General features: G+C 32.6%; 3 protein-coding genes across 3 annotated transcripts in view; all 3 read left to right on the top strand.

The window, feature by feature from the left end:
* Positions 1 to 9850, top strand: part of LOC117101387 (mucin-3A-like) — a 53971-nt gene extending 44121 nt beyond the window's left edge. Inside the window, exons 15-20 of the mRNA XM_033241363.1 lie at positions 4193 to 4309; positions 5876 to 6133; positions 7966 to 8262; positions 8422 to 8676; positions 9243 to 9539; positions 9699 to 9850. Coding sequence (XP_033097254.1) covers positions 4193 to 4309; positions 5876 to 6133; positions 7966 to 8262; positions 8422 to 8676; positions 9243 to 9539; positions 9699 to 9850 — 1376 coding nt within the window. The remainder of the gene's footprint in view (positions 1 to 4192; positions 4310 to 5875; positions 6134 to 7965; positions 8263 to 8421; positions 8677 to 9242; positions 9540 to 9698) is intronic.
* Positions 9851 to 9993: 143 nt separating this feature from the next.
* LOC117101385 (hyalin-like) lies at positions 9994 to 14258 on the top strand. Its single transcript, XM_033241362.1, has 8 exons — positions 9994 to 10195; positions 10355 to 10609; positions 11172 to 11468; positions 11628 to 11780; positions 11958 to 12026; positions 12954 to 13250; positions 13411 to 13670; positions 14223 to 14258. The coding sequence occupies exons 1-8, from the start codon at positions 9994 to 9996 to the stop codon at positions 14256 to 14258; spliced, it is 1569 nt and encodes a 522-aa protein (XP_033097253.1).
* Positions 14259 to 14693: 435 nt separating this feature from the next.
* LOC117101384 (hyalin-like) lies at positions 14694 to 19673 on the top strand (the record flags this gene model as incomplete). Its single annotated transcript, XM_033241361.1, has 8 exons — positions 14694 to 14938; positions 15560 to 15856; positions 16016 to 16270; positions 16832 to 17128; positions 17288 to 17542; positions 18105 to 18401; positions 18561 to 18815; positions 19377 to 19673. Coding segments are annotated over exons 1-8 (2176 nt in total), but the record flags the coding sequence as incomplete, so codon positions are not given.
* Positions 19674 to 19883: the final 210 nt, after the last annotated feature.

The following is a 19883-nucleotide window of genomic DNA, read 5'->3' as shown; positions in this document are numbered from 1 at the left end:
TGTACCTTATAAAACCGAAAAGTCTGATTAATCTCAAATAAGATAGTATCGGATCATGATTCGGAACACTCTTCTCTTTTTACTTCTATGATTTTATACAATATAAGATAGAATAATACATACGTATCCAAAAGCACGCCATCTTGTCGGGATTCAATATTTCGACATTAATTATGTCAACATCAGGAATGAAAAATTATCCATATTTGCAAGCTTATATGCACAAGTACCAAAAGTGTTGGACCAATCAAAACATTACCCCTAGTAGGTGACATAGTTATGAGTAAACTAAAGATCAAAGCATTCTTACCCTACTGATATCAAAGGTACCTACAAGAACACAGAAAGCTCATTTGAAGCTTTCAGCCCATTGTTAAGCAATGGGTGTAGCCTACGTATAGCCATGGAGGAAAAAATAATATTTTTTTCCTCCATGTGGTATTGCAAACGCTTCTTTAAACAATAGTATAGACCAATTTTGCGAACTGTCAATAATGTTAGTACATGGAGGAAAAAATGATTTTTTTTACCTCCATGGTTAGTATTAGAAAATAATAAATAATAGACCTAATTTTTTACTTACATTAAAGGCTACATTATCATTTTAAAGTATACCTTGTAAACCTAAAACATTGGAATGCCTCACAATTTTGTATATGATCATTTATAACACTATCAGATCGTGAAGAATGTTCTTTAAGTCTAGTTATTAAGCATCTATCTCTCTTGCCAATATAAACATTTAAAATGATAAACAATAGAGCTCCTTAGGGGTTTGATCTTTAGTATGGTAGATATAAAATGAGAGACATTTTTGTACTGCCATAATGTTATGAATTTTACCTCTTTAACTAAGTGTTTCTTTACTTTGTTTAAGCATCTACGTAAAATGGATTCACCCGCCTTTCCTAGATAAGCCAATCTAACCCAAATCTTAATCAAGCTATTATCAGTATTCCTATGTATTTAATTTATTGAGTACATGGTTAACAACTTTTAAAGGGTACCCATTCCATGACATAAATTTTCTAATGTTACAAAGTTCTGCTTGAAGTTTATCGTGAGTACACAGTTTGTGGGCTCTTGGAACTACAAATCCAAGAAATCTTATGGTTCCATGGGGCAAAGCTATCATAATGGTTATATTGACCTGTATGTGTATTTTTACGATATATACTCATGCTTCCTACGCTGTTGTCAAATTGTAAATCCAGAAAATGTACTATATCACTGTTCACTGTTAATCTGTTTATGAAAAGCGTTAAAGTGACGTAGGATGTGATGAAAATCGTTAGGTTTAGCTAGCACTAGTGTGTCATCAACAAAACAAGTATAAAACTTAATAATACCTGATTCTATAAATTTAGGAACAATAGACTCTTCTAGTTCAGTCATTAAAATGTTGGCTAAAACTGGTCCAAGGGGTGAGCCCATTGAAACCTGTCAGTTTGTTTATAGAATTCATTATTACACGTAAATACAGTTTTAGTACAGCAATCCCTAAGTAGTTTCCTTAACATATTTTTTAAAGATTAGTAGATTTCAATTTCTTATTGTAAACCCTATCAAGAGTTATATTAATTTCCTTAGTAAGGGGAACATTTTGTAAACAGAGATTGGCAAGATCAAAAGATACAAAACGGTAACCTAAGTTATATAAATGGTATGGTATACCTTTAATGCGGTCAGCAGCATCAAACAAATCTTTAAGGACAATGTCATTAATTTAGATAAGAACTTAGCTACTGAGTAATAACAAGTGCCGATTGTATCAATAATAGGTCTTAGAGGTGGAATATTGTCAAAATCCTTATGTAATTTAGGCAGGCATGGTTGATACTGGACGAATTTCTTTGTGTTGAGGTTATCAAAATCAAGAAAGTTACATGTCATGGCACAAATTGGGTTCTTAATCTTTTCACGTTTAATAAATGATTTGGGTAGAACATCAGCATTATGAAGTTGTTCCCAAATTTATTTCTGCGTAAACAAACATGTAAGAATCCTTAGGTCGTGTTGCTAATCCATTACGGACACCAAATGTTAAGACAGATTCCTTTTCCTTAGATAATGTTTCGCCAGTTAAGTTATTATATGGTTTAACTGCAAATTAAATTGTGATGCCAAACGTATTAATACTTTAAAAATCCTACTCACTAAATATGTAATTCTTAGACCTGATAAAGTAAATGGTATTGCGATAATGAAGAAATCTGATTATATTACATCAATGACCAACTTGTTCTCTGACCTACAAATCGAAAACAACACTAAGCTTGTTGTGTGCGGGGTCTTATACGATCATGATTCGGAACACTTTTCTCTTTTTAGTTCTATGATTTTATACAGTATAAGATGGTATAATCCAAGTATCGAAATGCACGCCATCGTGTCGGGATTCAATATTTCGACATTAATTATGTCATCATCAGGAATGAAAATTTATTCATATTTGCTATCAATCAGGCTTGGCCGAATAATATTAAGATCATTTAGAGCAATCTCCAAATCGGACAATATGACTGAAGGCGAAGACCAACGAATGTTAAAAATTACCTCTCTTGTGTATAGAACATCAAGGGAAAAGTCCAAAAGCAGGAAAAACAATACGAAATCAAGAGAGAAGTTTTTCACGTCCATCTTGCATGACATCATCAACACTTGTATGGTTTTCATTGTATTTTTTTTAAACCTCTTAATGTTTTTTTTAGCATACTACAGTATAAATATTTTGGATTTTTCATACTTTTTTTTTAACTTTATACTTTTTAACAACTTTTCTTTTTGTCGCAATTTCAACTTAATTTCACATTATAGCAATGAATAATAGCTCTATGTCCTGTACAACAGATATAGTAAATCTATTTTTTTTATCTTGCATACTTTTCCCGTATATTTTTGGACCGCATTTTTCTGCCCGGCACTTTGGTCACTTCCCATGCTTGGAACTATTCCATGCTTTGTCGAAACATAGACCATACATTAAGAATGTGCCTCCTAATATTTAATGTCAGTCTAGGGTGGGGTTTGCATGTGAGGACCAATTAAAGTAATTTAAGGGCTAGCACTACACCAGATATTTAAAAAAAAACGGGTAAATTGATCTGAATTAGTTTTTGGGAAAGTTTAACAAAGTTACAAGGAAGAAATTAGTATGTGTTGGGAACAATGCACTTAAGGAAAATATTAGGGTCATTTCACTATGTAGAATAGTTTTTCGTGGTCAAATAAGGAAATGATAACATTTTGGTGATGATCCGTTGCAGGGTGTAGATATGAGCACCATTTATAGATTTTGTTGGACAGTTGATTATTTATTTATTTATTTATTTATTTCATTTCATCAGACCAACAGCGAATCATCGCCACTAACAGGCTGGTAAAATATATAAAATTTAAAAAATATAAAATATAGAGACGAAAGAGTACACAAACAATAGTCTCATCTATTCCAATGATTAATCATAGAACGAAATATAGACAAACTATTGTAAAATTATTAGTAGTTAAAAATAAGAGAATTATATTGTATGGAAAGTCTAGATATGTTTCGTACGGGAAAAAAGTCACCCCGGTTCAATTCCCATCGTTGCTCTCCTTGTATTTCAGCTGGAGAGTTGAAATGCAAGTTACGATAGTGCACTGTCTGTTGGATGACACGTTTACACCGTTGGTCCTGTGTGCATTATGGCCCATGTGCACGTTAAAAAAAAAACGCAGTGCAATTTTCGGAAACAAAATCCAGTAGGGATTGTCCCCCGGCGTACTGCCCAATCACCACCAGAAGGACTCTATTAAAGATACGTCTTCTTTAGACTTTCGTGAATTATCCTTGATGTTTACACCGAATAAATCCATCCATCCATCCATCCATCCATAATGTAATAATAATGATAATGGTTATTATTATTAATTTGTTAATAATAATCATATTATTATTATTATTTTTATTTTTATGTCTATTATAATTAGCCTTATTATTATTATTATTATTATTATTATTATTAGCCTTATTATTATTAGCCTATTAGTATTTTGTGGCAATGTACTGATTACATGTTTAAGTAATCTCAGGCTGTGTTTATCATTTCAAGCTATGGGGTTTACTATGAGTGTAAGTCAATCAGACTCAGCAATCATTCTGCCAAATCAGTAATACAGTATATAATTTCTGACTTGTTTGTCTATCTAGATGATCCGTGTTCACCAAGTCCTTGTGCAAACAATGGCGTTTGCCAGATGAATGGAACGGACAGCTATGTATGCAACTGCGTTGGAACTGGATATGTTGGCGATATCTGTGACGTGGGTAAGAAAAAAATAATAATAATTAATAAAATAAACAACCTGATAATTTACATTACCAGAAAGATTAGAATATAAAATATTATTGCTATTATGGCTATTGCTATAATACTCAATACCCAATAGATTTATTTTTCATGCATACATGTACAATACACATACAATGAAATTCGGTCTAGTTCCTTAACAACAACAAAAACAAACATAAAATACGAAAATTCAAACTACTCTAGAGATTTGTTCAATGTCGTAATGGCGGAGGGATAGAAACTACGTAGAGATCTACCCCTCCCGGTCATTAGTGATTGATATTGGCGACCACTCCGTATCAGAGTGAATAAATGGTTGGCTGGGTGATTTCTGTCCCCAGCAATCGCCATTGCCTTTTTAACCATACGTTTCATGATAGATTACATCTATTGAAGGCTGCTCGATTCCAATGATGCGGGATGCAGACTTAACATTAATGCAAACAAAAAAATATAGCAAAGAATTATTGTATAGTAATTGTTTGTGTTGCATTTTTGGCCTATAATTTGTGGAAACCAAAAATGATATTGAATATTTTATTAAGGTTAAGTGCATCAATGTGTCCTTTAATACCTTCATAGGCTATTAAATAATTTCTTTTCCGATGTAGTTTTTTCTTTTCTTTGTAGTTTGCGTCAGGAGGTTTGTAATAATATTTTTGTCTTACTTGACCTGTCATCGTACTAAATGCTTAATATGTTTCCAAATCATTGCGAAAAAAATTACTTGGAAGATTTTTTTTTAAAGTAATCCAATCCAATCCAATCAGAACATTTGTAAAGCACCTTTCTTTGCAGATATGAAGCGCTGCACCCCACATATTTAGGCACCTCACAACCCACACGCAGCCGTGATTATTGCCTGACCCAAGCACAGAACAAGTAAACAAATCAAGAGAAGCAGTGGCAAAGTTTGGAATCAAATAAATAATGCAACAATAAATAAAACAAGAATAAAAATGGGATAATTAGTTAAAGATCTTTAAGTTAGACTTAAAGACAGCCACAAATGGTGACGATCGAATGTGCACTGGAAGGTTATTCTAGATGAGTGGCAACTCGCACAAAAAAGATTTGTTACCAATGCGCTTGTTAAAGATAGGTTGATGTAAAAGTGGTTGGCGCATCGGTTGTGGTTTGGACTCCCAACCTTGAGATCGGGGGTTTGAAACTCTCGCTGTGCAAGTCGCTTGTGTCCTTGGGAAAGGCACTTTATCTACGGTTGTCTCTCTCCACCCAGGAGTAGAAGTGGGTACTTGGTAGGTCCAAACACAACCATGCGCTGATTACAGCTGCAACATTTTTGGGGCATGAATGTTGTTCCATGTATTTGATCCAGAGACCGGGGGTAATTAATATTATTATTTTTATTGTTATTGTTATTATTGAAATTAATCAAAGCTGATCTGGTACGAATTCCCTTTTGGGAATTGGGAACGAACTGACCACTTAGTACTATAAGTTGTCATTTAGGGTGAAAAAATCACTCCTTATTAAGTGATTTCAAATTAGATCAAATTAATTGTTTTTATTTTCTCCAGAAGATCAAGAAGATCCTATAATTGTTGATTGTCCAAATGATATAACAGTTAACACAACCAATGGGCAACCAGTTGGTGTTAATGTCACATGGACAGAACCAACTGCTTCTGATAACTCTGGAGAAACACCAGAATTAGAGTCAGACTACACCTCAGGTGACAATATGTTTCTGATTGGTCACACAACAGTGCAGTACAATGTATCAGATTCAAGTGGTAACTTCAATGATAGGTGTAATTTTACGGTTACTGTTGAAGGTACTGTAACTATGCTTGTATTGATTATTTTTCGGTATTACTTATACATTCTTTATTATAATGATTATTTCTTCAATATGTCTACCTTTGTTTTTAAATCATACTGCAGCCTTATGTCATAGTGAATTTATAGCCATAACGTCGATTAGACTGATGATGGATCTTTCAAAATGCTTATAACAATAATGTTTGTGCAATTACATCAGTTGATTAATAATTAATTCACACCTCCTTAACATAGATCATCATCAAATAAAAGCAAATTTTAATAACAAGGAAAGCAGCTCTTCGAAGATCAGTACAGACACTAGGCCAAACCACACAAAATACTATTGCAAGTTGCCCTATGTCTACCTGTTCCATTAAATAAAATCATTATAAATAATGTTTCTATTACGATTATTATTATTATTATTATTATTATTATGAGAAATCCAGAAACAAGACTCTGGCACAAATTGCCTTTCCCTCCAAATGCTTGGAGAGAAAGGCAACTTGCGCCAGAATCTTGTTTCTGGATTTCTCATCATCCTTCAATACGATACAACCCTATTTACTGATGAAAACCTTACGGAGATGAATGTTAACCCAGTACTTAATATATGGATATCAGAGTTCTTATCTAACAGGCCACAAACAGTACGAATTTAACAATATTTCAAAGCCTAAACTATCTAATACTGGTGCTCCACGAGGGTGTAGTTTATCGCCTGTTCGTTTTTCACTTTATTAAAGGAATTTTATATCGCCTATTACCGATGTCAGTTGTTTTTACATAAAATATGCTGACGACACCTGTCTTGTTGGGTTAATCGAGAAAGATCATGTCGATAAATATAAACAGCATGTTGATTCTTTCGTTGATTGGTGCCTTAATAACCACTTGATGCTAAACATTGACAAAACAAGAGAGATTAGTATTGATCATAGGAAGTCTGTAACACAACATGATACTTTGTTAATTAATAATAAACAAGTAGAGGTTGTATATTAGTACAGATATCTGGGGAACTTTGTGGATGAAAAACTTAATTTGAACTTCAATACTGATAAATTATATGCAAAATGCAATATACGTCTGTATTTTTTTAAGGAAGATGAAAAGGTTCAATTTATGTAGCAAGCTTATGGAATTGTTTTACGTATCTGTTATCCAATCAGTACTTAGTTTATATCCTATTGTATACCAGTTGTTTGTTTTTTTTGCGTATACAATAAAGAAAGAAAGAAAAAAGAAAGTTTCTGCTGTATTGTTTGGGGTAACAGTATAACCAAGGCCAACCATTGCAGGCTAGATAGAGTTGTTAGAGTAGCTAGTAAAGTAGTAAGAAAGAACATGGTGGAGCTCGAGGCTCTCTAATACTCTGACCTTTTGTATAAGAAACTAAACTTAATCATAGCTGAAAAAACATACCCTTTGCGTGGGGAAATAATGCTTAAAAAATCCGAACGAATTAGAATACCGAATAATAAAATCGAAAGATTTAGGAACTCTTTTCTGCCGTCCGCAATTATAGAATTTAATAAGAGGAAACTAAGATAATGTATATTATAGTAGAATTCATGAAGTTAGGATTATGTTTTTGTGTTGCCGTATGTGCTTCATAATATATTTATATTTATATTTATACTGGAGTACGTTTGCAATAAGGAGGGAAAATTGCATAATTGTACCTTTTATCTGTATGTTTTTGTTTTAGGTATTGCTTTTGTCTTTAGCGTGCTCTTAGTCGTTGACTAGGAGTCATGCCTGTAAATAACTACGGGCTATATGATATTTATAGTTATTTTTGTAAATTAGTTGTATTTTTCATGAACATTCTAATTTCCAGACAAAGAACTACCTGTTCCTAGTTGTCCATCACTAGTTACTGGTGTTACTGATGAGGGAAAACCAAATGGCACCGTAAAATACAATATTACCATCATGGATAACGTTCAGGTTGCTATGTTTTCAACAAACTATACAAACATCGACCCTGCTGCAATGATCATTGATGCAGCTCACGCTGTAGTTGAGACTACTGGTGTATTCCCAATCGGAGAAACTGTAATTGAATACATCTTTGTCGACTCTGCTTCGCCAACATCAAATGAAGCTACATGCTATATTACATTACAAATTGAAGGTAATATTATTGGAGATATAAAGACATTTGATTATAAGGTGCCTGTTGCTGCTACTGATCATATTTTTATACAAACTTATGTTATTGTGTTTGCATCAATGTGTCATTTCATACCTTTTAATCTATTATAAATTTGAACACATATATTTTTTCCGAAAGATGAAGAAAACCCCGAAATTGTAGATTGTCCAATGGATATAACAGTTAACACTACCAGCGGACAACCGGTTGCTGTTAACGTTACATGGACAGAACCGACTGCTACTGATAACTCTAAAGAAACACCAGAACCAGAGTCAGACTACACCTCAGGTGACAATATGTTTCTGATTGGTCACACAACAGTGCAGTACAATGTATCAGATTCAAGTGGTAACTTCAATGATAGGTGTAATTTTACGGTTACTGTTGAAGGTAATGTAACTATGTTTGTATTTTTCAGTATAGCTATACATTCTTTATTGTTATGATTATTTCTTACAATATTCTTACCTTTGTTGTTTTTAAATCATACTGCCGCCATATGTCATAGTGAATTTATAGCCATAACTTTGATTAGACTGATGCAGGATTTTTTTTAAATGCTTATAACAATTAAATGTTTATGCAATTACATAAGTTGGTGAATAATTAATTCACACCTCCTTAACATATATCATGATGATGTTTAAAAAAGAATAATAACAAAGAGAGCAGCTCTTCAAAGATCAGTACAAGACACTAGGCTAAACCACACAAAAAACTATTGCAAGTTGTCATACGTCTACCTCTTCCACTAAATGAAATAATTATAAATAATGTTTCTATTAGTATTATTTTTATTATTATTATTATAGATACCAATGTTTTTATTTTAGTTATTGCTTTTGTCTTTTGCGTGCTCTTAGTCGTTAACTAGAAGTCATGCCTATAAATAATTACGAGCTATATAGTTATTTTTGTAAATTAGTTTTATTTTTCATGAAAATTCCAATTTCCAGACAAAGAGCTACCAGCTCCTAGTTGTCCATCACTAGTTACTGGTATTACTGATGAGGGAAAACCAAATGGCACCGTAAACTACAATATTACCGTCATGGATAACGTTCAGGTTGCTAGGTTTTCAACAAACTATACAAACATCAACCCTGCTGAAATGACCATTGATGCAGCCTACGCGGTGGTTGAGACTACTGGTGTATTCCCAATCGGAGAAACTGTAATTGAATACATCTTTGTCGACTCTGCTTCGCCAACATCAAATGAAGCTACATGCTATATTACATTACAAATTGAAGGTAATATTATTGGAGATATAAAGACATTTGATTATAAGGTGTCTGTAGCTGCTACTGACCATCATTTTATACAAACGTATGTTAATGTGTTTGCATCAATGTGTCATTTCATACCTTTTAAGCTATTATAAATTTGATCACATTTGTTTTCACCGAAAGATGAAGAAAAGCCCGAAATTGTAGATTGTCCAATGGATATAACAGTTAACACTACCAGCGGACAACCGGTTGCTGTTAACGTTACATGGACAGAACCGACTGCTACTGATAACTCTAAACAAACACCAGAACCAGAGTTACGAGCTATATAGTTATTTTTGTAAATTAGTTTTATTTTTCATGAAAATTCCAATTTCCAGACAAAGAGCTACCAGCTCCTAGTTGTCCATCACTAGTTACTGGTATTACTGATGAGGGAAAACCAAATGGCACCGTAAACTACAATATTACCGTAATGGATAACGTTCAGGTTGCTATGTTTTCAACAAACTATACAAACATCAACCCTGCTGAAATGACCGTTGATGCAGCCTACGCGGTGGTTGAGACTACTGGTGTATTCCCAATCGGAGAAACTGTAATTGAATACATCTTTGTCGACTCTGCCTCGCCAACATCAAATGAAGCTACATGCTATATTACATTACAAATTGAAGGTAATATTATTGGAGATATAAAGACATTTGATTATAAGGTGTCTGTAGCTGCTACTGATCATCATTTTATACAAACTTATGTTATTGTGTTTGCATCAATGTGTCATTTCATACCTTTTAAGCTATTATAAATTTGATCACATTTGTTTTCACCGAAAGATGAAGAAAACCCCGAAATTGTAGTTTGTCCAATGGATATAACAGTTAACACTACCAGCGGACAACCGGTTGCTGTTAACGTTACATGGACAGAACCGACTGCTACTGATAATTCTAAACAAACACCAGAACCAGAGTCAGACTACACCTCAGGTGACAATATGTTTCTGATTGGTCACACAACAGTGCAGTACAATGTATCAGATTCAAGTGGTAACTTCAATGATAGGTGTAATTTTACGGTTAATGTTGAAGGTAATGTAACTATGTTTGTATTTTTCATTATAGCTATACATTCTTTATTGTTATGATTATTTCTTACAATATTTTACCTTTGTTGTTTTTAAAACATACTGCAGCCATATGTCATAGTGAATTTATAGCCATAACTTTGATTAGACTGATGCAGAATTTTTTTAAATGCTTATAACAATTAAATGTTTATGCAATTACATAAGTTGGTGAATAATTAATTCACACCTCCTTAACATATATCATGATGATGTTTAAAAAAAAATTAATAACGAAGAGAGCAGCTCTTCAAATATCAGTACAAGACACTAGGCTAAACCACACAAAAAACTATTGCAAGTTGTCATACGTCTACCGCTTCCATTAAATGAAATAATTATAAATAATGTTTCTACTAGTATTATTTTTATTATTATTATAGATAACAATGTTTTTATTTTAGTTATTGCTTTTGTCTTTTGTGTGCTCTTAGTCGTTAACTAGAATTCATGCCTATAAATAATTACGAGCTATATAGTTATTTTTGTAAATTAGTTTTATTTTTCATGAAAATTCCAATTTCCAGACAAAGAGCTACCAGCTCCTAGTTGTCCATCACTAGTTACTGGTATTACTGATGAGGGAAAACCAAATGGCACCGTAAACTACAATATTACCGTAATGGATAACGTTCAGGTTGCTATGTTTTCAACAAACTATACAAACATCAACCCTGCTGAAATGACCATTGATGCAGCCTACGCGGTGGTTGAGACTACTGGTGTATTCCCAATCGGAGAAACTGTAATTGAATACATCTTTGTCGACTCTGCCTCGCCAGCATCAAATGAAGCTACATGCTATATTACATTACAAATTGAAGGTAATATTATTGGAGATATAAAGACATTTGATTATAAGGTGTCTGTTGCTGCTACTGATCATCTTTTTATACAAACTTATGTTATTGTGTTTGCATCAATGTGTCATTTCATACCTTTTAAGCTATTAAAAATTTGATCACATTTATTTATTCCAAAAGATGAAGAAATGCCCGAAATTGTAGATTGTCCAAAGGATATAACAGTTAACACTACCAGCGGACAACCGGTTGCTGTTAACGTTACATGGACAGAACCGACTGCTACTGATAACTCTAAACAAACACCAGAACCAGAGTCAGACTACACCTCAGGTGACAATAAGAGACAGCAACAGTGCAGTACAATGTATCAGATTCAAGTGGTAACTTCAATGATAGGTGTAATTTTACGGTTACTGTTGAAGGTACTGTAACTATGTTTGTATTTTTCATTATAGCTATACATTCTTTATTGTTATGACAATATGTTTCTGATTGGTCACACAACAGTGCAGTACAATGTATCAGATTCAAGTGGTAACTTCAATGATAGGTGTAATTTTACGGTTACTGTTGAAGGTACTGTAACTATGTTTGTATTTTTCATTATAGCTATACATTCTTTATTGTTATGATTATTTCTTACAATATGCCTACCTTTGTTGTTTTTAAATCATACTGCAGCCATATGTCATAGTAAATTTATAGCCATAACTTTGATTAGACTGATGCAGGATTTTTCAAAATGCTTATAACAATTAAATCTTTATGCAATTACATAAGTTGGTGAATAATTGATTTACATCTCCTTAACTGCATATCATCATCATGTAAAAAAAATTAATAACGAAGAAAGCAGCTCTTCAAAGATCAGTACAAGACACTAGGCTAAACCACACAAAAGACTATTTCCAGTTGTCCTACGTCTACCTCTTCCATTAAATAAAATAATTATAAATAATGTTTCTATTAGTATTATTATTATTATTATTATAGATACCAATGTTTTTGTTTTAGTTATTGCTTTTGTGTTTTGCGTGCTCTTAGTCGTTAACTAGAAGTCATGCCTGTAAATAACTACGAGCTATATAGTTATTTTTGTAAATTAGTTGTATTTTTCATGAAAATTCCAATTACTAGACAAAGAGCTACCCGTTCCTAGTTGTCCATCACTTGTTACTGGTGTTACTGATATCATCATCATGTAAAACAAAAATTAATAACGAAGAAAGCAGCTCTTCAAAGATCAGTACAAGATACTAGGCTAAACCACACAAAAGACTATTGCAAGTTGCCATACGTCTCTTTCTTCCTTTAAATGAAATAATTATATATAATGTTTCTATTAGTATTATTATTATAGATATCAATGTTTTTGTTTTAGTTATTTCTTTTGTCTTTTGAGTGCTCTTAGTCGTTGACTAGAAGTCATGCCTGTAAATAACTACGAGCTATATAGTTATTTTTTATAATTAGTTGTAATTTTCATCAAAATTCCAATTCCAGACAAAGAACTACCCGTTCCTAGTTGTCCATCACTTGTTACTGGTGTTACCGATGAGGGAAAACCAAATGGCACCGTAAACTACAATATTACCGTTATGGATAACGTTCAGGTTGCTATGTTTTCAACAAACTATACAAACATCGACCCTGCTGCAATGACCATTGATGCAGCTCACGCTGTGGTTGAGACTACTGGTGTATTCCCAATCGGACAAACTGTAATTGAATACATCTTTGTCGACTCTGCGTCGCCAACATCAAATGAAGCTACATGCTATATTACATTACAAATTGAAGGTAATATTATTGGAGATATAAAAACATTTGATTATAAGGTGTCTGTTGCTGCTACTGATCATCATTTTATACAAACTTATGTTATTGTGTTTGCATCAATGTGTCATTTCATACCTTTTTAATCTATTATAAATTTGATCACATTTGTTTTCCCCGAAAGATGAAGAAAAGCCCGAAATTTTAGATTGTCCAATGGATATAACAGTTAACACTACCAGCGGACAACCAGTTGCTGTTAATGTTACATGGACAGAACCGACTGCTACTGATAACTCTAAACAAACACCAGAACCAGAGTCAGACTACACCTCAGGTGACAATATGTTTCTGATTGGTCACACAACAGTGCAGTACAATGTATCAGATTCAAGTGGTAACTTCAATGATAGGTGTAATTTTACGGTTACTGTTGAAGGTACTGTAACTATGTTTGTATTTTTAATTATAGCTATACATTCTTTATTGTTATGATTAATTCTTACAATATTCCTACCATTGTTGTTTTTAAATCATACTGGAGCCATATGTCATAGTGAATTTATAGCCATAACTTTGATTAGACTGATGCAGGATTTTTCAAAATGCTTATAACAAAATAAATGTATATGCAATTTCGTAAGTGGGTGAATAATTAATTCACACCTCCTTAACATATATCATGATAATGTTTAAAAAAAATTAATAACTATGAAAGCAGCTCTTCAAAGATCAGTAACAAGACACTAAGCCAAACCACACAAAAGACTATTGCAAGTTGCTCTACGTCTACCTCTTCCATTAAATTAAATAATTATAAATAATGTTTCTATTAGTATTATTATTATAGATACCAATGTTTTTGTTTAAGTTGTTGCTTTTGTCTTTGGCGCGTGCTCTTAGTCGTTAACTAGAAGTCATGTTTGTAAACAACTACAAGCTATATAGTTATTGTTGTAAATTAGTTGTATTTTTCATGAAAATTCCAAATTCCAGACAATGAACTACCCGTTCCTAGTTGTCCATCACTAGTAACTGGTGTTACTGATGAGGGAAAACCAAATGGCACCGTAAACTACAATATTACCGTAATGGATAACGTTCAGGTTGCTATGTTTTCAACAAACTATACTAACATCAACCCTGCTGCAATGACCATTGATGCAGCTTACGCTGTGGTTGAGACTACTGGTGTATTCCCAATCGGACAAACTGTAATTGAATACATCTTTGTCGACTCTGCTTCGCCAACATCAAATGAAGCTACATGCTATATTACATTACAAATTGAAGGTAATATTATTGGAGATATAAAGACATTTGATAATAAGGTGTCTGTTGCTTCTAATGATCATCTTTTTATACAAACTTATGTTATTGTGTTTGCATCAATGTGTCATTTCATAACTTTTTAATCTATTATAAATTTGATCCCATTACTTTATTTTTTCCGAAAGATGAAGAAAACCCCGAATTTGTAGATTGTCCAATGGATATAACAGTTAACACTACCAGCGGACAACCGGTTGCTGTTAACGTTACATGGACAGAACCGATTGCTACTGACAACTCTAAACAAACACCAGAACCAGAGTCAGACTACACCTCAGGTGACAATATGTTTCTGATTGGTCACACAACAGTGCAGTACAATGTATCAGATTCAAGTGGTAACTTCAATGATAGGTGTAATTTTACGGTTACTGTTGAAGGTACTGTAACTATGTTTGTATTTTTCATTTATACATTCTTTATTGTTATGATTATTTATTATGCCTACCTTTGTTGTTTTTAAATCATACTGGAGCCATATATCAGAGTGAATTTATAGCCATAAATTTAATTAGACTGATGCAGGAATTTTCAAAATGCTTATAACAATAATGTTTATGCAATTATATAAGTTGGTGAATAATTAATTCACACCTCCTTAACTGTATATCATCATCAAGTGAAAATAAAAATTAACGAAGAAAGCAGCTCTTCATAGATCAGTACAAGACACTAGGCTATACCACACAAAAGACTATTGCAAGTTGCTCTACGTCTACCTCTTCCATTAAATGTAATAATTATGAATAATGTTTCTATTATTATTATTATTATTATTACTATTATTATTATTATTATTATTATTATTATTATTATTATTATTATTATTATTATTATTATTATTATTTTAGATACCAATGTTTTTGTTTTAGTTATTGCTTTTGTCTGTTGCGTGATTTTAGCCGTTGACTAAGAGTCATGCTTGTAAATAACTACTACAAGCTATATAGTTATTTTTTTTTTAAATTAGTTGTATTTTTCATGAAAATTCCAATTTCCAGACAAAGAACTACCCGTTCCTAGTTGTCCATTACTAGTAACTGGTGTTACTGATGAGGGAAAACCAAATGGCACCGTAAACTACAATATTACCGTAATGGATAATGTTCAGGTTGCTATGTTTTCAACAAACTATACAAACATCAACCCTGCTGCAATGACCATTGATGCAGCTTACGCTGAGGTTGAGACTACTGGTGTATTCCCAATCGGACAAACTGTAATTGAATACATCTTTGTCGACTCTGCTTCGCCAACATCAAATGAAGCTACATGCTATATTACATTACAAATTGAAGGTAATATTATTGGAGGTATAAAGACATTTGATAATAAGGTGTCTGTTGCTTCTACTGATCATCTTTTTATACAAACTTGTGTTATTCTGTTTGCATCAATGAGTCATTTCATAACTTTTAAGCTATTGTAAATTTGATCACATTTATTTTTTCCGAAAGATGAAGAAAAGCCCGAAATTGTAGATTGTCCAAGGGATATAACAGTTAACACTACCAGCGGACAACCGGTTGCTGTTAACGTTACATGGACAGAACCGACTGCCAATGATAACTCTAAACAAACACCAGAACCAGAGTCAGACTACACCTCAGGTGACAATATGTTTCTGATTGGTCACACAACAGTGCAGTACAATGTATCAGATTCAAGTGGTAACTTCAATGATAGGTGTAATTTTACGGTTACTGTTGAAGGTACTGTAACTATGTTTGTATTTTTCATTATAGTTATACATTCTTTATTGTTATGATTATTTCTTACAATATGCCTACCTTTTTTTTTAAATCATATTGTAGCCATATGTCATAGTAAATTAAATTTTATAGCCATAAATTTGATTAGACTGATGCAGGATTTTTCAAAATGCTTATAACAATTAAATGTTTATGCAATTACATAAGTTGGTGAATAATTGATTCACAACTCCTTAACTGTATATCATCATCATGAAAAAAAAATTAATAACAAAGAAAGCAGCTCTTCAAAGATCAGTACAAGACACTAGGCTAAACCACACAAAAGACTATTGCAAGTTGCCCTACGTCTACCTCTTCCATTAAATGAAATAATTATAGATAATGTTTCTATTAGTATTATTATTATTATTTTAGATACTAATGTTTTTGTTTTAGTTGTTGCTTTTGTCTTTGGCGTGCTCTTAGTCGTTGACTAAGAGTCATGCCTGTAAATAACTACGAGCTATATAGTTATTTTTGTAAATTAGTTGTATTTTTCATGAAATTTCCAATTTCCAGACAAAGAACTGCCCGTTCCTAGTTGTCCATCACTAGTTACTGGTGTTACTGATGAGGGAAAACCAAATGGCACCGTAAACTACAATATTACCGTAATGGATAACGTTCAGGTTGCTATGTTTTCAACAAACTATACAAACATCAACCCTGCTGCAATGACCATTGATGCAGCTTACGCTGTGGTTGAGACTACTGGTGTATTCCCAATCGGACAAACTGTAATTGAATACATCTTTGTCGACTCTGCTTCGCCAACATCAAATGAAGCTACATGCTATATTACATTACAAATTGAAGGTAATATTATTGGAAATATAAAGACATTTAAAAATAAGGTGTCTGTTGCTGCTACTGATCATCTTTTTATACAAACTTATGTTATTGTGTTTGCATCAATGTGTCATTTCATACCTTTTAAGCTATTATAAATTTGATCACATTTATTTTTTCCGAAAGATGAAGAAAACCCCGAAATTGTAGATTGTCCAATGGATATAACAGTTAACACTACCAGAGGACAACCGGTTGCTGTTAACGTTACATGGACAGAACCGACTGCCAATGATAACTCTAAACAAACACCAGAACCAAAGTCAGACTACACCTCAGGTGACAATATGTTTCTGATTGGTCACACAACAGTGCAGTACAATGTATCAGATTCAAGTGGTAACTTCAATGATAGGTGTAATTTTACAGTTACTGTTGAAGGTACTGTAACTATGTTTGTATTTTTCATTATAGCTATACATTCTTTATTGTTATGATTATTTCTTACAATATGCCTACCTTTTTTTTTTTAAATCATATTGTAGCCATATGTCATAGTAAATTAAATTTTATAGCCATAAATTTGATTAGACTGATGCAGGATTTTTCAAAATGCTTATAACAATTAAATGTTTATGCAATTACATAAGTTGGTGAATAATTGATTCACAACTCCTTAACTGTATATCATCATCATGAAAAAAAAAAATTAATAACAAAGAAAGCAGCTCTTCAAAGATCAGTACAAAACACTAGGCTAAACCACACAAAAGACTATTGCAAGTTGCCCTACGTCTACCTCTTCCATTAAATAAAATAATTATAAATAACGTTTCTATTAGTATTATTATTATTATAGATACTAATGTTTTTGTTTTAGTTAGTGCTTTTGTTTGTTGCGTGATCTTAGTCGTTGACTAAGAGTCATGCTTGTAAATAACTACGAGCTATATAGTTATTTTTGTAAATTAGTTGTATTTTTCATGAAAATTCCAATTTCCAGACAAAGAACTACCCGTTCCTAGTTGTCCATCACTAGTAACTGGTGTTACTGATGAGGGAAAACCAAATGGCACCGTAAACTACAATATTACCGTAATGGATAACGTTCAGGTTGCTATGTTTTCAACAAACTATACAAACATCAACCCTGCTGCAATGACCGTTGATGCAGCTTATGCTGCGGTTGAGACTACTGGTGTATTCCCAATCGGAGAAACTGTAATTGAATACATCTTTGTCGACTCTGCTTCGCCAACATCAAATGAAGCTACATGCTATATTACATTAAAAATTGAAGGTAATATTATTGGAGATATAAAGACATTTGATTATAAGGTGTCTGTTGCTGCTACTGATCATCTTTTTATATAAACTTATGTTATTGTGTTTGCATCAATGTGTCATTTCATACCTTTTAAGCTATTATAAATTTAATCACATTTATTTTTTCCGAAAGATGAAGAAAAGCCTGAAATTGTAGATTGTCCAATGGATATAAAAGTTAACACTACCAGCGGACAACCGGTTGCTGTTAACGTTACATGGACAGAACCGACTGCTACTGATAACTCTAAACAAACACAAGAACCAGAGTCAGACTACACCTCAGGTGACAATATGTTTCTGATTGGTCACACAACAGTGCAATACAATGTATCAGATTCAAGTGGTAACTTCAATGATAGGTGTAATTTTACGGTTACTGTTGAAGGTACTGTAACTATGTTTGTATTTTTCATTATAGCTATACATTCTTTATTGTTATATTATTTCTTACAATATGCCTAGCTTTGTAGTTTTTAAATCATTTTGTAGCCATATGTCATAGTAAATTAAATTTTATAGTCATAACTTTGATTAGACTGATGCAGGATTTTTCAAAATGCTTATAACAATTAAATGTTTATGCAATTACATAAGTTGGTGAATAATTGATTCACACCTTCTTAACTGTATATCATCATCATGTAAAAAAAAATTATTAACAAAGAAAGCAGCTCTTCAAAGATCAGTACAAGACATTAGGCTAAACCACACAAAAGACTATTGCAAGTTGCCCTACGTCTACCTCTTTCATTAAATAAAATAATTATAGATAACGTTTCTATTAGTATTATTATTATTATAGATACTAATGTTTTTGTTTTAGTTATTGCTTTTGTTTGTTGCGTGATCCTAGTCGTTGACTAAGAGTCATGCTTGTAAATAACTACGAGCTATATAGTTATTTTTGTTAATTAGTTGTATTTTTCATGAAAATTCCAATTTCCAGACAAAGAACTACCCGTTCCTAGTTGTCCATCACTAGTAACTGGTGTTACTGATGAGGGAAAACCAAATGGCACCGTAAACTACAATATTACCGTAATGGATAATGTTCAGGTTGCTATGTTTTCAACAAACTATACAAACATCAACCCTGCTGTAATGACCATTGATGCAGCTTACGCTGTGGTTGAGACTACTGGTGTATTCCCAATCGGACAAACTGTAATTGAATACATCTTTGTCGACTCTGCCTCGCCAACATCAAATGAAGCTACCTGCTATATTACATTACAAATTGAAGGTAATATTGGAGATATAAAGACTTTTGATAAAAGGTGTCTGTTGCTTCTACTGATCATCTTTTTATACAAACTTATGTTATTGTGTTTGCATCAATGTGCCATTTCATACCTTTTAAGCTATTATAAATTTAATCACCTTTATTTTTTCCGAAAGATGAAGAAAAGCCCGAAATTGTAGATTGTCCAATGGATATAACAGTTAACACTAC

Source organism: Anneissia japonica, unplaced genomic scaffold (assembly GCF_011630105.1).
Source record: "Anneissia japonica isolate Jap-2015-1 unplaced genomic scaffold, ASM1163010v1 scaffold287872_len80017_cov105, whole genome shotgun sequence".
Lineage (NCBI taxonomy): Eukaryota > Metazoa > Echinodermata > Crinoidea > Comatulida > Comatulidae > Anneissia > Anneissia japonica.
The sequence above is the reverse complement of the archived record's forward strand: the minus strand, read 5'-3'. Positions and strand labels throughout refer to the sequence as shown.